The following is a 15,079-nucleotide window of genomic DNA, read 5'->3' as shown; positions in this document are numbered from 1 at the left end:
ACTCGCGGGTCACACTGAGGTCAGCGGCAGATGACGTATTGGTGGGTTGATTGAATTGCACAGCGGGCTGCCCTGAATTAATGTTCTCCTCCAAGCAAGTGATAACTGATAGTGCCTTACTGCTTACACTGCACACTGCCAACTCATGCCAGCCAACCCACACGGGCTGCCCTGCGCAACTGTATGCACCGCTTCTCACCAATGACTGCAGGAGAGGGGGCAAAGGAAACCATGCCCACACAATCAAAGTGTCTGATTACTGATACGTTGTGTACACCAGTAAATAAGTATTAATGACTGTAACTCAAAACAAGTTTGTCTGAACACCTTATAATGTAAATTAACCCCTCAGCTCCTATCTCAATTCTAACCATCATCATTTTTTTTCCACAGGACGAACACTTTTTTTAACACTGAGACTTTCACTTCAAACCTGAAAGGAATTCAGGGACAGCGGCAGACATAAGGAGCAGGTGATTCAGACACGGCAGACTAAAGCATTGCAGAGGACTCAGAAAGCTTCCAGCGGGGTCAGGTCAGGCCTCCGGGGTCAGCGAGCGAATCTAAGAGGTGACACCTCCTTGTGATGGGGGCAAGCCCCTCCCTGATTGTGGGAAACGCACGTCTGACCCACCCTGTCGACAGTGCCGCTGGACACGAGTGAATGGATGCTGCTGCTGCACCTGATACAAACACCTGTTAAATCAATTCACAAAATCCCTTCTTCCAGGAAAGTGTCATTCCCCCCCCCCCCCCCCCCATTAACCTGGGGAATTCCCCAGATGTTTCAGACAGACGTGCAACCGTAGCTCTGCCCTACCATACACAGACAAGGGATCCCAACCTGAGATGCTGACTCCCCTGTCAGTGCCTGACTGGCAGTGAAAAGCAACATCAAATTTCAGGTAGATAAATTTCACATTCTTCCTCTCAGTTACAATTATGAATAAGAGGGAAATTATTGCGGCTCCATAAATAGAAACCCATTAGCCATCAAATGTTCGCTGCGGAGCCATCGTAAACGTGAATGAGTGGGTAGACTCAGGCCCCCGCTTCGTATTTACACACTCTTCAGCAAATCAGTGCAATGTTTAACGCCCCAGCATTCAAAGTACGGCGTGTACTCTTGGCCCGGTTCAGATGCCACGCAAGCCAGTCGCTCAGTTCTGACAGCTGGGGTTTGAAACCTTGTTCTGGGCCTTAATGTTTTGGGGAGAAAATTAAGCAAGCGTGAGACCGCGGCGAGGAAGGCGTCAACTCCATCACACTCTGAGAATGATGATTTAGACCAGATTTCGGCCCTGTCCCTCTGATGTCATCCACTACAGCCAGCGCCAGAGCCGGAGCCAGGCCCGGAGCGTTAGCCAAGCGATCCGAGGAGAATCGCGGGGAGTAAGGAGAACGAGGGCTCCAAAAAAATCACCAAATGCCTCATCAGCTGTGGAATGCACAGGCTTCTGACCGCTGCCATGAAATTCTCAAACACCGAGAGGGATTGACACAACCTTACTGAGCAAACAGGACAGAGAGCAGTCGCATACCATATCTCAACCCAAGCACATTCCTTCAGAGAACAGATCCCAGCTAACTCACTGCCATTTTATTTTTAGTGTGCAAAAAAACTCCTGGGGAATGCTGTACATTTCTTATCATTTTCCAAATCTTAAAAAAAAACACTTGTGTCATGGTCACAAATAAACACTTTGCATTTTTTTCACCCCTGAAGTTTTTCCCCACACTTGCTTTCCGCAGGGAGCCCTCACTACTGTTTGCAGAAACCCGTAACAGAAAAGCACCTGACTCTTTGCATATGCAACTATAGGGTAATTATAAGACACAAATGGATCCTCCAATGCCCTTTTCAACTATGTTCTCTCACCTCAGCATGTGATTAGCAGGGACTTAACAGATTTGTTAAGAGGCTGAATCTCTTCAAGTATCAGGATAAAATTGCATTTTCCCCTTTTAGGCTCACTCCAGCTTTTAAAAGGCGCAGTAAGTGTGTCAAAATCACCGCTCCACCCAACCTATTCCCGTTGGAGTGTGATCCAGCATTGCATTACTAAAGAGAGTTATTTCTACATCATTTTTATTGCTTCATAAGAATGGATTTAGATAAGGGATAGTTCTTTTCTTTTGGGAGACTTAAGAGGAAAAACAAGTGCACTCTTTTCCTTGTGAGAAGAGGAGGGCAGGAAAAGTCACACACATGCTATTTTTGCATCTGTGCATCATCTCTCTGCTTGTATAATCAACACAATTAATTAGGGTTTCAGAGCAGGCGGGGGTGAGGGAAATGGGCTCCTTGCAGCGGGTGAATAGGAGCAGAGAGGAGAGCTGATCCGCAACACCTGGAGCAACGGGTCTCTCACGCAGAGAAACAATGGCTCGGCCGGGATCCGAATCCGAACAAAAGGCTCCGTTCCCCCGTGGGTGTGCCTGAAAGGGCAGCTGCGGTTCTGTGACGCTGGTCCGAATTAAGAGGGCGTGTTTTTTCACCACGGAGGCCGGTTCTGTTCACCTGAAGCCGGACAGGGCGGCTGTAATCACTTCCTCTGACTCAGCCTCGGCAAGACCATTCCCAGCAGCCATTATTTTCAACAGGGAAAAAAAAAAAAAAAAATCTGCCTTTTTAAGACTTTCTGCCCCGGATTACTGCTGGCTACTTCATCTCTTATCAGGCTGCTCGCCGTGGGAGTCAAGAGATGCCGCAAAGCGACACATTCACTAAAGCTCTCCGAAACTTGACATTTTTATCCTCGCTCTTTTAGAAGATCGGTTGAGTGCAGATCTTTATGGAGAATTAAGCCCATTCAGAGCCCCCGATCCGGCCGAGGAGCCTGGCAGCGCACAGCAGGGTCCGATCGCACGGAGGCAGTGCAGTCGTGCAGGTGCAGTAGTGACTACCGTTAAGAGTGCAAACGCAAATCAAAGAAACCGCTGTCGCCGGGCCAGTAACCCCGCCCCCCAATTCCCTATACATTATGGATCCGCTTTCATTTACTTTAACGGCGCTCATGACAAGCAACCTGCGTCAGTGGCCTGATGAATGCATGGACTGTGGGGGCATACAGGAAGTGGGGCCTGGGATACAGGAAGCAGGTCTGAAAAAGGTGTGAAGTGAGAAAGAGTCCCATCAGGTGACCAGCCATCCCCACCATAGCCCACCTCTCAGCGGACGGCCACTATGGGCCCAGCCGGGTGTGCCGAGTGGGGGCTTTGTGCGGGTCGATCTGAGAGTGCCGCCCCGTCTCGCCCACTTCCTGCCCTGGAGAAAGAAACTGACGGGTCCTCGGCAGGTCAGGACCCCCTGCAGACCTCGACTCGGGTCATTGTGTGTGAGGGTCTTTGTTGGTGACCAGGGAACAGAAAAGGCCCCGCAGGTGCTGGCGGAGGTCCAGGCAATGAGAACGGGGGGACAATGGCATAAAAAAACGGCATAAACACTGAAAACTTCACAGGCGAGAATGGCTTTGTGAGGCTCACAGCAGAGGTTTAATAGAGAGCGCTGAAGCATTCAGAGTGCTGAAAAGGGGTTTAATCTACTTCTGCATTCACTTGATTAGACCTGCAGCCCCACCATTGTGGTGACCATAATCGCGAGCACGACTGCTATGATGATTACATCTCTGCATTTTAACGTGTACATTAAGCGCTAATCTTGCGGTTCTCGGATTCTGCGGGTTTACGGTGGCGCCGTAGTGCGAATGCGGCAGGTTACTCACACGGGGCGTAGAACATGACCAGGGCGGAGGGGTGTTCCTCCAGGAAGCGGTCGAAGGTGTCGTCCGTCAGGTGGAACACGGCGGAGTCCGTCTCAGACCAGGGCACCTCTGGAGTTTTGGGCTGGGGGGGTTGGGGGCTGCCAGGGTGAGGCAGAAAAATGAGAGAGAAAGATAGAGGACTTTTTAGAGACCAGACACAGCTGGCCTGGACACAAAAGGCCTCTGACGTTACTGTAAACAGAGCTACAGAGCCCCACAGCTGGCTGCGTCTTGCAGGGCTCATCTGTGCTCTACTGCAACCCCGCCCGTATGACTCTCCCCCCGAGCCGCTGCCAAGTCCGAGCCGAGAGCCGTCAAGCGCCGGCCAGCACACATCTGCAGGCACATGATGAATATCCACCACAGCACTCTCCAAAGCTTGGGTCAACATGTAGAGCAAGCAGTAGGCAGTAAGGGCTGCTTGTGTCTGGTCATTTACAAGTGGACTAAGTTCCTGCAAAGTCAAATTCACCAAAGGGCGGCCACAGTCCAGCATGTTTCCCAGCTGGCTACAGATGACAAACAATCTGGACAGGTTATCCTGGTTTAATTAACACAGCAATTATTAGAATCATCTCTTTCAGTGCTTGGGTGGAGAAAGAAACAGACCTTCAGGACCAGACTGGGCCACCGTGATGTGGAGCCTCATAAAGACATGCAGGTCAGCCTAAGTGCATTTCAGGCCATGTAATGGGCCCTTAAGACACATAACATATAATGGTTTTCTTGTGGTAAGCATCTCTGGGTGCTTTGTGGGCCATGCAGTGTCCCTCTCTGAAGGCGGTCATGGGGCCAGTATGCGCAGCAGCAGACTTCTGCAGAACTGGAACATTTCACCGCTGGTTAACGCTCTCTGGAGAGCAGAAATACCTCATTATCACAGCATTAAGAGCCACTTATACTGTTTTTTTGTGGTTCTTTGAATTGTCGTTTCCTCCGAGTTTCTTGTCTCAGTTTTCCACTGCCCTTGAGACCTTGCTCACAATGGCAGTAATCTGGTCCACACTGAGAGTGCTCTGACAATAAGGCATTGTGGGTAGTCCTGGCAGACTGCCAGCCTCTCAGACCTTAGGCTCCTGCCCCGGTTGAGCATGGGCAGGGTGTGTGTGTGGGTGTGTGTGTGTGTGTGGTGTGTGAGGGAGGTGGGCAAAGTCTGCAGACATGACCCTACCACCTGCTTAAACCTTCTGGAGGGGAGAGAGAGGATGCTGTCTACAACATACACTACGAACACACGTACCACCTGACACATATCGAACCCTGTCGGATGCCAGCGTCTCATCTGGAGATAACGGCCTGCATTTTTACAGTTGCTTTCATAAAAGGACGGAATTCTTCTGCTTAAGATCAGAAAGGGTTCTTCTGATTATCTGCATTTAATTAAAGTGAGTGGGGTTACTTGCACTCAGAGCCCCGGTAATCTGCACGCATCCAACATCTGGATTAAGAAGAGTGACAGGAGAATGTGTTCTGCGGGCTGAGTGCTCCCCTGAGTGCGCGCGTGTGTGTGTGTGTGTGTGTGTGTGTGTGTGTGTGTGTGCGCAGTGCCCTACAGCTGGTTTACAGTTACGCTCTGCCTGTCTGATCCTTTGCAGAAACACAGAACCTGCTGCCCTGTGCATATGGGAACACAAACACCGGATTACGCTCAAGTCCTGAGAAAGTACATTTCCCGGGAATGAGCGACCCATGCTTTCATCCCAGGGAGGACTGCTAATCCCGCAGGAGGGGGGAAAGATTTACTCACTTTTTCATCCAGTCGACGATATCCTGGGCCGTGGCTCCATAGTTCTCATAATGGTGCAGGAACTTCCCCTTCCTGGCAGGAAAGAGGAGACAGAGCCAGTCAGGACACATTCACTGCAGGAACTCCAGGAAACACTAACGGTTCCGACGTACCACACAGAGCTGTGCCAACAAAAACCACAACTATACACCTTCTCTATGAACCATGGCAACATGATCAACATGACAGTACAAGTCAAAAAGTCTCTTATACAAGTTTGCTGTACTTTCATCACTAAGATCTGCAGAAAACCTTTTGGGCCAGTTTTCAGTGACATGCCCAATCCGGAGAAACATAATGGTGGATTTGTTACTAAATCAACTGCTAATGACATCACTGTAAGAGCGAAATCCGTGGCGTTTGCTTCTGTGCTAAAGAACTGTGACAAAAAGGGAGTAATTTTGTACTTTTCGGCATCCTTAAATATATTGCAAGATAGCCAATGAGGCTTCTATTGACACACAGAAGAATTAGGTCATAAACAACGTCCTAATGAATACAGTTTGCTCCAGGCCAAACTAAACATCTTAAATGAGCGCTGGCCACTAAGCTAATTAGCTTATTTCATGATGGGCAGCCAGCATTGTCAGCCTTGTTCAATTAAATAGGTGCTCTGAAAAACAGAAGGCATAGCCTTGGCCTGCACTCTTTTCTTCTCATTTTAATCACACAGGACTATTAAATGATGAATAGTAGCGATGCAACTTAACTCCAAGTACACCTTTTTCCGAAACTGCTCGTATCTGAGCAAACCCTACTCCTGTAATAGTTTTCTTTATCTATCCAGATCTCATGCGGCAGACTGAAATTAATCTTGGCTGGTGAAGAACGCGGCAAGGACTCAACACAGTAGCCGGCGAGCGCGGCAATTTGTAACTGTCAGTGATCTGAGAGGATCCGTGAATACCGTGGTAGTATTGCAGAGGAGAAGAGGGGGGATCAAACAGTGGGAGTGTTGATACTTAATTTTGCATGTCTGTTAAAAAAAAGGAGCAGGTTGTCTTGTCCTTCACGTTGCCTTTGCCCTAGATTTTTCTGCTTTTTAATTCCTACTTCTGTGATCACTATCCACTTTCCCATCAGAACTCAATGCCAGAAGAAACTAGAACCAAGAATTATGAGCCAAAATGGTGGCAGCGTTCCTGTTTCTACTGCGTTCCCCTTCACTGGGCTGCTCCCGCCCATTTCTAGGTCCAGCCAATCAGGGGAGATGGAGAAGGATCAAACGTCTTTAACGAGATGGTGAACAAACTATTAGGACTAAAAGCAGAAACATAAATACTCCCAAATTAATATCTGCCCTTAGCTTGTTAACAGGATGAAGAATTTATTTCCTCTTGTGAGATTGCCCAGTTAAAATATACGGTCATTGCTTGCCAGAGTTGTAAAGTACCCACTCACTAGAAATGCTACGGGCATCACTCAATATAGACTGGGCTTAGTCTAATCTCCGCTGTGTTTTAACTCTTCATTTGTACATGCAGTAGGGTAAATGCTTTTGCTGTCCCGGCAAGTAGCAACTAAATGACTTACTGAGCACACAGTGTTTTTACAGAAATGGGAAAAAAGCAGTCACTCACTGCTAGGGTGGGCAGAAAAAGTTTAAACACTGGTAGTAGGAGCCAACCAGAGTTAGCATCTCTCTTGAGTAAAAGCAAACTGCCATTTCAAAATACTAGCAAGCTATGACGACACATTTGAGCTGGCAAATGAGACAACATACTATATATAAAATACTTGATTCTGTAGTTTACCTGAGGCACATATTTGCCTCAGATTTTACTGGTGGGTTTTTCACCACCTTTGCTCTTGCCTAATTGGCTGTGCCTGGCTGCAGACACTGCAACTTCAAGAGTGCCCACAATACAGAACTTCACAGCTCCACCCGGTTCCAATTCTAATAAAAGAAACTCATAATGGTCTCAGCCAATTGTTTGTTCATTTTGTTTCTCGGCAAATTCTGTAAATATAAACTAAAATATGAGCAAGGAGAAAATCTCAAAAAAGATACGCCACTCAGCACTGTGTAAAAATGGGCCACTGTCTAAAAAAACAGTGTGTCTAAGCTAGAACGACGCACAGGTGTTTATCTATGAAATGCACTAACCACGCTGCTTATGGTCATTAACCTGCCAGGGCTTCCCGAATCCGCACAAGGTGACTGCTAATGTCTCTCTGAAACCCGATTCCCTTGCTCCTGCAGATGGACCCTGTTTAATTAGCGCTCTCGTAATTAAAAACCTGAGTGAAATAAAAGAACGTTTGCCTGAGTGAGGGAGGAGAGACGGAAAGAACGCATCGGGGGACACGGCGGCGTGCCCGCAGAACGTTCTGGACGTGCGGGAGGTGAAGCGAAACAGAGCGGCAGCCATTTCCGCGGTATCGTCAGCCTCTGCACCACAGCAGGGCAGTCCTGTACGGCCCCTTTACTTTCAGCCCGGTGAGACTTAGGCAAGTGGAGCAGATCTCTTGCACGAGTCCGCAGCTACGACTGTGGATGGATCAATAAGAAACGAGCACGGAACACTGACAGGGCTCCATTGTGAGCGCCCTTCAAACTGAATTCTTTATGACCTCAAGCTCGTCCAAAAACATGTTATTTATGAAAAATAAATATAAATGCTTTTCTATTTATTTATTATGTTTTTTTTTTTGCACAGTGCTGAAGGGAAATGGGGAGTGGAAAAACCCAGCTGGGCAGACCCCATTTCTTCAGAAAGAGCACCCCCCCCACCCTCTTCGCTCATATGAATTATTAATATGTGGGGGGTGGGGGGTGGGGGGGCTGAGGCGAGACTCACTCGAAGTAGCAGAAGGTCGGGTAGCCCTTGACATTGTACTCCTGCTTGAGTCCGTCAAATTCAGCCGGGTGCACGTTCATCCCTGCCAGAACCTGGGACGAGGAAAAGGCAAACACAAATGGAGTGAATTATAATCAGAGAACCGCACGCACGCACAAAATGAAAATGAATGACATGACAGGCAGGAAGGGCTGTCAATGCCAAGGATCTGCTGTATATTGTCCTCTGGTGTGGAGAGGATGAATATCAATGGCTCAGCCAGGTGTTGCTGGCCCTGCCAGTGGGAGCAGTAAGTGGAGGTGGAGTAGCACTGTGGCCTACTGGAACATTCTCGTCACCTGGCTCAAACGAGTATTCCATTACGGCATGCAGAGACCACTACCAGCGCTGAAAACATATGAATTTCATGAGAGGCTAGATGTGGCTAAATTTTACATACGAATTGCAGGAGACATGGACTTACTGTATGGATACTGTGCAAAGCAAGAATCGAACAGGGACTGTTCACAGTGGCTTTGTGGGACTGTTCTCCCCTAAAACACTGCTACTGCTGGAGCAGCTCAGTCAGTCAGTCAGTCAGTCAGTGATGAATACACATTTATGGCTGTTCCAGTGTTCCAGGGGGTTCCAGTCAGAGCAAAAATTAAATTATTTGAAATGACGTGAATTCTTTTCTTAAGAGTGCTTCTTTAAATATCCATGCACCTGAGCCCTACAATACCTTGAATATAACTGATCTTAACTGACACTTAAGTGCTATGTTACACAGATTGGCACTGGCAGTCCTTTAAAACTGCACTGACCCCGCTGTGAAGTTTCTGAAGAGGAGCAAATTCACTGATATCAGACATAAAAACACCAGCCATCTATAGCTCTAAGCCAGTTATGTACTTAAAGGCAACCATAAAACCAGTAATACTCAGACCAGATCAACTACTGGAGTAACCTATTCCTGCTATAATATAAATGAATACTTCCTTTACATGGGAACAAGGGAGGAGTGGAAGAGGAAGAGGAAGATGTCCCAAAACAAACAGTGCTTCCTGCCTCATACATGCTTGCTATTCAGCACTAACTAGGTTGCTCTCTGTAAAGGAGGTGAATCTAGGATGCAAATAAAGGGTCAGGTGTAAATGGTTGGTGAGAGTGTGTGATCACTCAGCACGGAACAGATACTGGCAAATTTAAAACAGTTAGTTAGCTGGCTAGATGCTTGGGGGTTAAACGTTAACTAGTTAGCAATTTACATTAGCTATTTAGGTATCTTAAATGCACAAATGAACATAAATCTACATAACGTAGGTAAATGTAGATAAAAGACTAAATTCTACCAACCTTATAAAAAATATCTGATAAATATTTCACATTCTATCATAATCCTTGAAGGAGAAGAAGTAGAACCTTCCGGCCTGTCTCAAGATATGTATGTTGGTTGTATCCTTCAGAATCCCTTCAGTTAAGAAAATTCAAAAAGACACTTTCAATCCGACCTTCTGCTTGGTATGTGAAATAAACGGCAAATGCCTAATGCTGCCTAAGAAGGATGTGTCCTTTCCGTTTGGAACACAACCACGGAGACAGAGGCAGACTTCAACCACTGGGGCAGAGACTGCGCACATCCCTCAATTCCTCTTCCCACTCACCATCCCCTACAAAAACTTCCGAAAGGGAACAAAGACCATGAACTGCTTTTTCAGGAGAGGAGGGGGGCTGCGTCTGCCTCCAGAGAAAGCCACCCTAGGAGGCAGAGAGGGTTCGCACCCAATTACCCTGGCCCCATCCTAATCCTGTAATCCTGTCGGCTGTGCGCGCCAACGCCGGGGTGCTGTGCTTTCAGTGGGCAGCCTCAGGTGGGTCTCTGCATGTGTGGTCAGATGTAGCTGAGAGAGCCGGCTCTGTCAGTGCTGCGCTCACTTCCTCTCCCGGCCCCTCCCTCACTCATATTCACCAACTTCTCTCAGATGCTCTTGCTGGAGGTATTTCAGAGAAGTCTATAAGAGAAACTCTCCTGGGAAAGCCAGGGCCGGCCGCGCGGAGGAGCTCAGCAAACACAAACAGAGGTCACAAAGGCCTCCCGCTCCTCGCTAAACTCCTAGCCGCGCTGCGCTAATGTGCCGGGGAACCTGCGGAGACCTGCAGCTTACCCGCGCAAATCCCTCACATCTCTAACGCTTCTGCTGTCCTATCGAGCACTCGCACCTGCAGACGATAACAGAAACCAGCGCGGGGAACCCCCCCAACCCCCCGCCTAAACCCCCCAAAAAATGAAGGAAATCTCTTCAGGCCAGGGCCACATGTGCTCACCGCACTCATTATGTAAATCTCTAAAGGCGGGGATTGTTTGCTCCTTGTGTGCGTGGTGCTCAGACCGGCTGCCAGTGTCGTCTTGAGCCTCGTCAGAACAGGCCTAAATCCACTTAATATGTGCTCACACAGAAAAGCTCTTCCTTGCACATTTCCTGCTTTATGGGAGAATGAACAGAAGCGGCAGTTTTTCTTTTTTTTTTTTTTTTTTTTTTTTTTTTGGTAGGAGACAATTTTGATTGAATGATTTTTTTTGACATAATTTCTGGTGCTGGTAAAGTACAGCATTTGTCAGGATGGTCCTTGTTTTCTTGGATCTTCACTGGGTTCTTACTCTGTGCCAGTTATTGGATTTCTCTTAACTCAGATATACAGCCTTTTATTTTACCAAAAACCACTTTCTGTAGTTCGATTTCAGGCCTGTTTTAAAGGACAAACAGTAAAACCAAGAGAAATGTGTAGCTTTCTCACTGTGAATGAGTTGTGAATATGTGTGCACATTTGTGCATGTGGGCATGTGTGTACGTGTTTGTGCTTGTGTAAAGGCAGTTCAAACAAAACATTTCTTTACACTTTGGGTCCAGAAAATTATCAAGAGACTGCAGATGCCAAGGGACATTTTGTATACAAAAAGTTAAAAGAAATGACAGCCCAAATCCCAGCCTTGCAACTGAAATAACACTTTAAACGGCCTCATTTTAGCCACAAATAAAAATGCTTTTCATCTTATGTGTCAGATGAAACCAGAAGGACATGAAAATTGATGGTGCACCTTGAGCGTGGACTTGTGAGTCACTTTTGGACTGCACCCAATGATATTTTGTGATTTATGTGATGTCACCTGACTGCAAAACTTTCACATTTGGCTCACGCAAGGGTGAATGTGTTCACGGATTCATTCAGTCACTCATTCATTCTCCCCACAAAGCAAAAAGAAAGCAGGAGGCCCGATGCAAGGCTCTGAAACAGGCTATAAACCCGCAACCCCCCTCTCCCCCACCTTCCCCACCCCAAACAGATAGTGAAGGAGCCACCACAGCAGGGATCTCACTTACGTATTTACCCTTCATCTCTGTGGCCGCTTGCTGGAAAATAGGCTGCATTCTCTTGCAAACACCACACCCTGGAGAGGGACAGAGAGAGAGAGAGTGAGATTGAGAGTGAGACTGAGAGAGGGGGGAGAAACCAATTATCTGAAAGAGGTGTTCAGCACAAAGCCCAATCTACAGATACTAGTAAGCTGCTCATCAGTTTGTTCCACTTGCTTCCACAACAATCTCGAAAGGCTGAGCATACTGCGGATTCCTTCCTACAAAAAAAAAGCCCTCCCCCCACCACCTTAAATTAACCTGGACCTCTTCCAAACAAATGGCAATTTGGGAAATTACCGGCTAATATTTAATCAGACCTCTGCTTGGGTGAGAGCTGAGCCGGCCGTGGGCTGGCTTGGTTATGAATGCCATGGGCAGAAGACTCTGCACCTGCCCCCTTGCCACACGGGGCGGAGGGGGGGTGGGGGTGGGGTAATGCAGCCAAAAGCCCAGACGCAGCCTTCCTAGGGCACCGCAACAACTGCTGTCTTTATTGTCAACAAAGGGAATATTAATCTTTCCAACTTCCGAGCAGGCAGAAGGAGAAGGCAAAGTTCCCCTCGCTGTGAGTACCAACGTGAATTTTCTATTCATGAATGCATCTTCCCCCCTCCCTTCATGAGCTGGCTGTAAGAAGATGGCAATCAGTGCTGAGCTCCTCTGACTAACTAACCCTCAGCCAAATTGTGCTACAGAGGTGTGGTGTTTTTTTAAAAAAAATTCCCCTCTTTTTCACCAAAAAACTTTGGAAGCATTAATGGTACGTTACACTCGTCTCACTGTTTGCATCATCCGCAACTGGGTGGGAGTGCTGACAAGCGCATGACATCTGCAATCCTTCAGTACACTCCTGTGCAGCCAACATCTATTTTTCACACTACAAGACCCACAATGCACCACAGAAGAGCAAATGCCAACTGGGGAACAGGAATGTATTATTCACCTAGTGCAAATAATCCAAGAAAGCGCTAGCAGAAATGTACTGGGTTCAGTTTGCCAGCTATGTCTACAGATCATAAAAACTAACTTTGATTTGTTACTTCTAGTTAACCTGTTCTGTAGGTCGAGTTCTTGACCTGTTTTTAAACAGGGAAGAACTGTTTTGGAGCATTGCTGTGCTGGAAGCCAGCATGGTGTGGAGAAGGGTGAGCAGTGGGGTGAGGGGGACTTACATGGGGCGTAGAACATCATGAGGACAGGACGCTCCTCCTTCTTCAGAAGCTTCCGGAAGTCCTGAGAGGACCGGAGAGAAGGACAGGTGAGAGAAAGCGACCTTGCCAGGGGTCACGGGAGCACAGCTGCGCTGGGTAAACACCTCACTGCCAAGTCCAGAGTCCAATGGGGAGGAAAGCATATGTGTGTCGGAGTCCCACCTCTCTCCTTCCCTTCAACCTTTAACTTTCTCTGTCCCTCTCGATCCCTCCATCTCCCTCTCTCTAATCCCCCCCACTCTGACCCCACCACAATGAAAATACAATCTCTCACGTGCTCACCTTCTTTCTCTCTATCTCTCATTCACTCACTCACACACACACACACACACACACACACACACACACACACTCACACACACACACACACACACACTCACACACACACTCACACACACACACACACACACACTCACACACACACTCACACACACTCACACACACACACACACACTCACACACACACTCACACACACACTCACACACACACACACACACACACACTCACACACACTCACACACACACACACTCACACACACTCACACACACACTCACACACACACACACACACACACACACACACACACTCACACACACTCACACACACACACACACACACACAAACAGGGCCCATCAGAGAGCGCACTGCCCCCCTCCTCTCCCTCTCCCTCACCGCGGCACCCTCTCTCCCCAGTGCAGACAGAGCTAATGCAGTATCTGGCTTCCTCTCTTCGCTCCCTTTGTAAATTCACAGCTGATGGAAGATTAAGGGCCGGCGCGGGGCAAAAGAATCTGAATTGATTTATTTACCCACGATCGCAGAGTCCGTCCCCCTTCACCCTGCAGCTCATCATTTTATATTCCGGACCATTACCGGCATTTTCCCGGGTTTTTCGTGGACTTCATTCAAAGCCTCAAAGGAAATCTATTTTCTCATAAAACAGTCTGCTCAAAAGGGACAGACAACCTTAGGTGAACAACCCTATTAATTTTATTATCCAACCATTAAACTATAAACATCACTTAAAAAAAAAGAGAAAGAAAACATTCTCCAGTACCCAGCTTTCCCTCATAGTTGTGGGATTCCATGCTACAAATGAACAAGCGATTAGGAAACAATGACTCGAAGATCCCACAGGGGGCAGTGTTCCTGACATTCTCCACATGAACACCGATGGTTACAAGTGTTCCGCACTCACATTCCACTCCCCATACAGCAGAGTAAAAGCACTGAATACAGCCCCAGCGGGTTTTCATTTTTCTTTCGCTTATTATCAAAGTTCATTACCGCCATTCTTGCGGCCTCTTATTTACAACATCTGAAATTTAGCGGCCGCCGTCGACACCGCATACGCGCCCCAAAGGCGTAATCTGCCACAAAGCAGACAGGAAAAAAAAGAGAAAATCACGTCGGCTCTTCAAAAAGGATTTCAAAGCCGTCTCTTTTGTGTGGAGAGCTTGTTTTGATTGAGCCGACGTGATGCGTGCGTCTGCTGAGTGGGTATGTGTTCTGCTTTCAGAGTTTGTTTGTGTTGAGGAGCTCCGTTTTTTTTTCCTTTTTAATGATTTTTTTTTTTTTCTGTTGCATTTGCGGATGTTGGTTGTGTTGACTTGTTGAGCTCTGGACTGATTCAACCCCTTCACTCTGAAGGTTTAAATCAGCTCTCAAGCTGGCAGTTTTTTAGTGCCCGTGTCAATCAGTCGCTGGGCTCCGACTGGCACAAGGTAATGGAACGTGAAAATCTACGCCGCCTAAGATGGCTTTATAAGGCTATAAAGCTGTGAGAAAGCACCTGATTTCAAGTACCAAACATTTATAAATCTACCCTGAAAGGGTCAATTTTTCAATACTTTGGCCCTCTAGCTGTTGTTTTTGTGTTTCTCCCTGTCTGTCAGTGTCGTCCATGTGCTTTTGTTTACAGATCCCATGTGTTCCGGCCCTGCCCCACTCTCCGCCCTGTCCCTGCCCACCTGATTTCCTGATCACCTCCACCTGCCTGCCTGCCCACCTGCATCCCATCTCTTCATCAGTCCAGCCCTTTATATTCCCTGCTTGTCTCTGACTTGTTGCCAGTTCATCTCAGTGTTTCCTCTGTTACGTTCCCGCCTTGTTACCCGTGT

General features: G+C 47.5%; 1 protein-coding gene across 1 annotated transcript in view; it reads right to left on the bottom strand.

Moving 5' to 3' along the window:
• pdia5 (protein disulfide isomerase family A, member 5) overlaps window positions 1–15,079 on the bottom strand; it is a 54,971-nt gene that overhangs the window by 16,758 nt on the left and 23,134 nt on the right. Inside the window, exons 7-11 of the mRNA XM_036545766.1 lie at window positions 12,919–12,979; window positions 11,711–11,778; window positions 8,352–8,443; window positions 5,512–5,583; window positions 3,726–3,862 (exon numbers count right to left, since the gene is read on the bottom strand). Coding sequence (XP_036401659.1) covers window positions 3,726–3,862; window positions 5,512–5,583; window positions 8,352–8,443; window positions 11,711–11,778; window positions 12,919–12,979 — 430 coding nt within the window. The remainder of the gene's footprint in view (window positions 1–3,725; window positions 3,863–5,511; window positions 5,584–8,351; window positions 8,444–11,710; window positions 11,779–12,918; window positions 12,980–15,079) is intronic.

This window comes from Megalops cyprinoides, chromosome 14 (assembly GCF_013368585.1).
Source record: "Megalops cyprinoides isolate fMegCyp1 chromosome 14, fMegCyp1.pri, whole genome shotgun sequence".
In the NCBI taxonomy this organism is placed as follows: Eukaryota; Metazoa; Chordata; class Actinopteri; order Elopiformes; family Megalopidae; genus Megalops; species Megalops cyprinoides.
Note: the sequence above shows the minus strand (reverse complement) of the source record. Positions and strands in the feature narration are given on the sequence as shown.